The sequence below is a fragment of the Spinacia oleracea genome, chromosome 5, assembly GCF_020520425.1.
Source record: "Spinacia oleracea cultivar Varoflay chromosome 5, BTI_SOV_V1, whole genome shotgun sequence".
NCBI classification, from domain to species: Eukaryota; Viridiplantae; Streptophyta; class Magnoliopsida; order Caryophyllales; family Amaranthaceae; genus Spinacia; species Spinacia oleracea.
The window spans coordinates 116956683-116964038 of record NC_079491.1 but is presented as its reverse complement, the minus strand read 5'-3'; the positions used below and the strand labels follow the sequence as shown (position 1 = coordinate 116964038).

The window sequence follows — 7356 nt, the reverse complement described above, 5'->3', positions numbered from 1 at the left end:
AAATGATGTTTTTAGTTAGACTTGGAACATGGAAACATTCTTTCAGTTCCAAAACTAGCCCAGAGGGCAACGACAAATAATAAGTTCCTACAGCTAATGCAGCAATCCGTGCTCCATTTCCCACTCGTAGGTCGACTTCACCCTTGATTAACTTTCTACTTCTTCTTAGTCCCTGTGAATTGGAACATAAGTGTGAGCCACAACCTGTATCTAATACCCAAGAAGTTGAATTAACAAGTGTACAGTCTATAACGAAAATACCTGAAGATGGAACGACTGTTCCGTTCTTCTGATCTTCCTTTAGCTTCAAGCAATGATCTCTTCCAATTCCCCTTCTTCTTGCAGTAGAAGCATTCGGATTCAGAAGTGGGTTGACTTACCTTCCTCTTTTCAGACTTGGCGCCAGTTTGCTTAGTTGGGCTGGCCTTGTTGCCACCTTTCTTAGCATTCCTCTTCTTTCCAGATTTCTTGAACTTGCCCCCACGCACCATAAGCATATCTTGCTTATCACTTTTGAGCGTCTTTTCAGCGGTCTTCAGCATGCCGTGAAGCTCAGTGAGCGTTTTTTCCAGACTATTCATACTGTAGTTCAGTTTGAACTGATCATACCTGTTATGAACAGAATGGAGGATGGTGTCTACAGCCATTTCCTGAGAGAATTGCTGATCCAGCCGACTCATATTCTCAATGAGTCCAATCATTTTGAGAACATGTGGACTTACGGGCTCGCCTTTCTTAAGCTTGGTCTCAAGAATTTTCCTATGAGCCTCGAATCTTTCGACTCGAGCCAGATCTTGGAACATGTTCTTTAACTCACTGATGATCGTGAAAGCATCTGAGTTGATGAACGTTTTCTGTAGATCTGCACTCATGGTTGCAAGCATTAGACATTTCACATCCTTGTTGGCATCAATCCAACGATTGACGCCTGCCTGAGTGGCCCCTTCGCCTGCGGCTTCGGGCATCGTCTCTTCCAGGACATACTCATTTTCTTCCTACATAAGAACTATTTGCAAGTTCCTTTGCCAGTCAAGGAAGTTTTTCCCGCTCAACTTCTCCTTTTCGAGAATTGATCGAATGTTGAATGAATTGTTGTTTGCCATAATTAAAAATACAATTGAAAAAGAATAAACAAATAAATAATCATTAACAGTTTCTCTTAATAAACTTAAATTCTAGCATACATGCATAATTCAATGTTCATTAAGCGTTTTATTCAAGTTATGTGTTCCGGCAGGTGTGAATAAAATGATTTCATGATCCTAAAAACCATTGAAGAATTAAGCACATTATGTATTTAGACTTAATTCTAAAATCTTTTAGGTAAGCAAAAGCCTTTTGCTAATAGTCTAGAAACTACTCTTGGTTGATAGGTACGTCTAAGAACTTATTAGTTAAACCTATCGATTTTGCCACGACATAAAAGGACTCCTTACTTATATCGTTGAGTTTCACCAAAACTAACATGTACTCACAATTATTTGTGTACCTTACCCCTTTAGTATCGATAAGTAACACCTCGCTATGGCGGAAAACTATTACTAAGATCGATGAAAAAAGGATATCTAAGTAAGTGTTATTTTGGCATGACACCTTTTAACTCAATTTTTAAGTTTGGAACTTAAGGCTCTTACTATGTTGGTTAGATTTTAAGTGAACTAAAATCCTTAATCATGCAACATAATCAAGCTTTGATCTCATGCATATTTAAGACATATTTAAAAGCAATAAGTAACTTAAAACATGCATAAGATAAATGTGATCTAGTATGGCCCGACTTCATCTTGAAGCTTCAACTTCAAAGTCCGTCTTGAAAATCTCCGTGGGAGGCGCCATTTTCTTCAAATAGGATAAGCTATAATTAAACTAATTACAACTATTTGATGGTACGCAGACCATATTTTAATTGAAAAACAAATTTGGTACTTTAGACCAATTACATTCAAATTAATGGCACGCATACCATATTTTCTATCCTATTTGAGTCATACTAGTCACTTCATAACCTGCAAAACAGTACATATACAATATATACCATTCACCCATTCATTATCATGAATGGCCCACATAATTGGTTAGTAAAACACGTTATGCATCACATAAATATTTGCAGCAATTAATCAAGGGCACCAATAATCTACCAATTATTCAGTCCTTATTAATTCTAATCAAGTTGTTTAACCTTAAAGGATTTGTAGACCTAATCAAGAGTTTATGACTAAAATTGCTCGCACTTAAACCAATAAATTCATATGCTTTACTAATTTTAAACATAAAATTGTATTTCTAGTCTAACCGGAAACATACAAATTTAATTAAAATTTAAAGCTCATATAAATTTATAATTGAATCCACTTATTTAATTTATTTTTCAGTTGGATTTAAATTAAATCAAGGTTTTTAATTTTAGTAAAATAATTAGAATAAATTAAAATTTATAATAATTATAATATTCAAAATTAAAATCCAAGAAAACAATTTAAATTATTAATTTTAAAATTAATTAAAAATTACATGAACTGAAAATCTCAAATTAAAATTTAAAACACGACAATCGTAACATGACGAGCACTTGGGCTTGCGCCCAAGCCCCGTCGAGTGCACGACCAATCGGTGGCCCATGGCACACCGCAGCAGCAGCCACGCGCAAACGCAGCAAGCCAAGCCACGCTTGCGCGCAGCCTGCTTGCCCGCATGCATCGCAACAGCTACGGTAGGAGCGCTGCTCGCTCGCGCGCAAGCAAACCCTCGAGGCCACTCGTGTTGGTGCGCGGAGCAGCGATCGCTGGGCGACCCAGCTCTCGCCCTCGCGCGCGCGCCTCTCCTCGTGCCACGCCATCGCCCTTCGCCCATCGCCCATAGCACATAGCACACACGCACAGGCTCCCTTGCCTCGTGCGCGCGCCATGCGCTAGGTTGCTCGATGCATTCGTACCGCACGGGCGACGAGCTCCCTTGCTCGTCGTCGCGTGCCCGCACTATACAACACTCCTTAAGGATAACACGTAGCTTCCATTGCTTTGTGCGTGCAACATTCATGAGCATTTCCATAAAAATTTAAAATTTTTAATTCAAAATTAATGAAAAATTAATAAAACATATTAATTTCATAATTTTAGGGCGAAAAATCGAAAATTTATTAATCAATTAATTTCCGATTAAAATGGATTCAAATTTAGGTCATAAAAATTAAAAAATTAACATAAAATAACAATTTTTATGGTGGATTTTAATCATTGGTACCTAATTAAATTATTAATTAATCATGAAAATCAAATCAATTCTAAATTATTCGAATTTCAACAAATTAATCATAATTACAAATTAGGTTGTATAATTAACAAGTCTAGGCATTCATAATTGTTAAACATATACTGTAGGTCAATCAAAAACTCAAGATTTATCAACAAGAATCGCAAATATTCAATTTAACATCTTAAATTTACAAACTTTTGCGTTCAAAAAACTAAAACCTCCGAAAAGTCATAGTTAGGCTTCGAATTTGAGAATTCTGGGTTCAGCCGAAAAAACTATTTTTGTCAGAATTTTAGAATGCCTTTTACATGCGGAATTGACACAAAAATCACTAGATTTGGATGAGTAACGAAGAAACAGCCGAAAAACTGCATACATATAATTAAATAAACGCAATTTGCAATTAATTACGAAAATTAATCACCCCTTTAATTCTTTGCAAATTTGTAAAATTTAACCATGTTCATGCAATTTAGATTATGAAAATAATAAGAGGCTCGTGATACCACTGTTAGGTTATGATACATATGAATAAACATAAATCATGCGGAAAAACCATAAAGCCAGGAAACATATTATTTACACATAATCATATAGCATAATTTAGGTGCATACACTTTGTAGCGTGCCCTCCCTAGCTGCGCCCGAACCGAACAAGAACAAGTCTTTAGGACTCCAAGTATCGTCCCTCCGTAGATAGTCCACAGCACGTCCGGATCCGCCTTAAGATTGACCAACTAGAATCGCCCTTAAGGTACTATAATTTTCGGCAATTATGGGCAAGAATGTGACTGAATTTTTGCTCTCAAAAATCACTTTGATTACTTCAAAACTCGTTCTAAATTGTGAACCCAGGCCACATATTTATAGGGGTATGGAAAGAGAATTGGAATCCTACTAGGATACGAATTAATTAAATTAGAATCCTAGTAGAACTCTTATTTAATTAATTTATCTTTTAGGATTAGGAATTTAATCATTTAAACGAATTCTATACGCTTTAGGTTTCGTATGTGAACACAAACACACACACGCACGCACAGCAGCCCACGAGGGGCGCCATGCGCGCGCGCGCAGCCCATGAGCACTCGCAACCCACTGCCACGAAGCCCACACGCTGCCGCAGCCTTGGCGCGCGTTGAGCCTGCCATGCGGTGGGCCTGGCGCAGCCTTGGCTGGTGCATTGTGGCGCGCGTTTCTCTTGCTAGACGTGGGCCTGGCTTCGTGCTGGGCCTTCGTCTAGCAAGCTCGTCCGATGCTAATTCGTACGACGCGCTTCAGATTAATTTCCCGATTCCGGATTTCATTTCCGATACGAACAATATTTAACATTTCCGGTTCCGGAATTAATTTCCGTTTCGAACAAATATTTAATATTTCCGTTTCCGGAATTATTTTCCGATTCCGATAATATTTCCGATTCAGACAATATTTTTCGTTTCCGGCAATATTTCCAATTCCGGCAATATTTCCATTTCCATTAATATTTTACGATACGTACCATGTTTCCGTTTCCGGCAACATCTACGACTTGGATAATATTTATATTTCCGATACGATCCATATTTCCGTTTCCGGCAATATCATCGTTTCCGGAGTATTCATTTCTTGCTTGTGACGATCTCAGCTCCCACTGAAACCAAGATCCGTCGATTCCGAATATCCATAGATGGAGTATTTAATGTCATTAAATAATTGATGTGTTTACGTACTATTTGTGTGACCATACGGGTTCAGTCAAGAGTAAGCTGTGGATTAATATAATTAATTCCACTTGAACTGAAGCGGCCTCTAGCTAGACATTCAGCTCACTTGATCTCACTGAATTATTAACTTGTTAATTAATACTGAACCGCATTTATTAGACTTAATATTATATGCATACTTGGCCCAAGGGCACTTTTTCCTTCAGCATCAAATTTCGTACTTGTTATAAATAGGTTGTGTTGAAGATGTAGCTTAAATGCTTAGAATATATATGGCTTTTTTGTTAGAACATATTTCTAAAGTGGTTAGAACATTTATGTGAATTTCTTGTTAGTATTATAAATACTATGAGTATTAGCATAATTAGTTGAAAATGTGAGAATTAGCATTATCAATATTTAGTATTATCGATTTTTAGTATTGTCAAACTAAATATTCAATGCAATGACTTTGTTTCATAATTTGTTGTTATCCTTGATTTAATTAATGCAAATAGAAACAACTCTATTGAACAAATAAAATATATTCCAATATTTTGTAATCCTTTCTCGTTGAACGTGATTCGGAACAAATACTATGTTATTTCAAAACATATGGTAAGTTAACTTAGAGCATTTACATTTTGTGCACTAACTTTTAACTTTATTAAGAACTAAGAACTTTTTAAATTAAGAACTTTGTCTTTTTGAATTCAGAACATTTACTTAGTTGAATTAGAACAATTACTTTACTTACTCATAACATCGAACTTTTAACTTTATTTCTTAAAATTTGGTTTAGTGTTTGTATTCTAGATGAATGAAGTGAACTTTTGTACAACGATAAGCTAAAATGAGAAGTCTTGCGGGCGAAAATCATAAGATCAACAATATCGCTGATGCATGGGGATACCTTTTAATTGTTGAAAACAATAGCTGAACAAAAGGAACATAAAGTATATTTTTCAGAGCCATGAAAAAACTATATAGATATACATTGTTCATGGAAAATATGACAATGTCCAAAAACGTAACACAAAAAAAAAAAACTATAAAAAAATAACACTTCAAAAAGTGAGAGATTCCCTAAAACATATAGTGATAAGTTTAGAACATCATGTATATTAATTAGAACATATGATAATTTATTCAGAACATCAAGGTAATAGAATTTTTTACATCCAAACCATGTTATAAAAACTTATAACTTACAATTTTCTTTCACTTTATGTGGGCAATTCCGGATATCATGGTAACCAAGCTCTCCACAACCTCTACATAACCTTTTCTTCTTTTGGCATTGCTCAATTGCCTTTTCCTTGTCACCTTTCAATCGTTTGTCACTACCTGTACCTGGAACATGAACCCCCGTGTCTTTGTTCTTTGAAATTTTAGGCGGCTTAACCACAATTTCAGTAGGAAGGGTAGCTCCAATCAGTAGCTTGATGTCTGTTGCTTTGCTAGGAGAACCATTGTTTTCATGATTGTTAGAACTCTTCTTAGCTTCCAAGTTTAACCTTAAACCTTTTAAATTCTTCACAAGATCAGTAAGATCTTCTTCACTACTCTGAGCCAAACTCACACATGTGTGAATTTCTGACCATAACTCATTTAACATTCTTTTACAATCAACAAAGTTAACACATGCCTCCAAGATATTTCCTTCTAAATCAAAAATTGGCTTTTTAGTTGCCAAAGTAGTCCACCTATTTAGCACATAAGCATCAGGAATATACTCAATCATCTTTGCCTTCCACACCCAAACCATGTGCCTACAAGGAATCCCTAACCTCTCAAACATCTTGCACATACACTTACTATCTAGGTTAGCCGGGTTAAAACTAACATCGAACTTTCTTATTCTACATCCTTCTCTAATGGTAAAGATTTCAAACCCATTTTCTTTCTTGTACTCCTCAAGTCCACATTGAAAGCAACCAATCTCGAGCTCCTCTTGAAAATCATAAAAGACTGAAACGGTGTAGATTTTAGAAGCATGTTTCTCTAATGCAAAGGAAGTCTTACATTCTGGATGCTTGTGTTTAGAATCATTGTCAAATTGACCTTGAGTATGTCTTTGAGCATCCAATGCACTCTCAAATCTCATGTAAAACTCTACTAGAGTGGGATGGGGATTGGTAAACTTTGTATAAAAATTGTTCTCACTCTCTGACCTTGATGTAGTCCTCGTGATACCACATAGAAACGAATCTCTAAAGTATGTTGGGATCCACATTTGACGCTTCTCATACAACTGCTTCAACCACTCATGGTCTTGAAGCTTGAACTCAGCAAGAACCTTTCCCCATTTCTCTTCAAATTCTGTTGGCTCAATCTCTTCACTCCAAACACATTTACAAATTTTATTAAGAAACTCAGTCTCTTGCGTAATCTGACGGCCGAATTTCTCAGGCAT

General features: G+C 36.1%; 1 protein-coding gene across 1 annotated transcript; it reads right to left on the bottom strand.

Annotated features, from left to right (window-relative positions):
• Positions 1 to 6141: 6141 nt before the first annotated feature.
• LOC110795313 (protein FAR-RED IMPAIRED RESPONSE 1-like) lies at positions 6142 to 7356 on the bottom strand. Its single transcript, XM_056830030.1, has one exon. The coding sequence runs from the start codon at positions 7354 to 7356 to the stop codon at positions 6142 to 6144; it is 1215 nt and encodes a 404-aa protein (XP_056686008.1).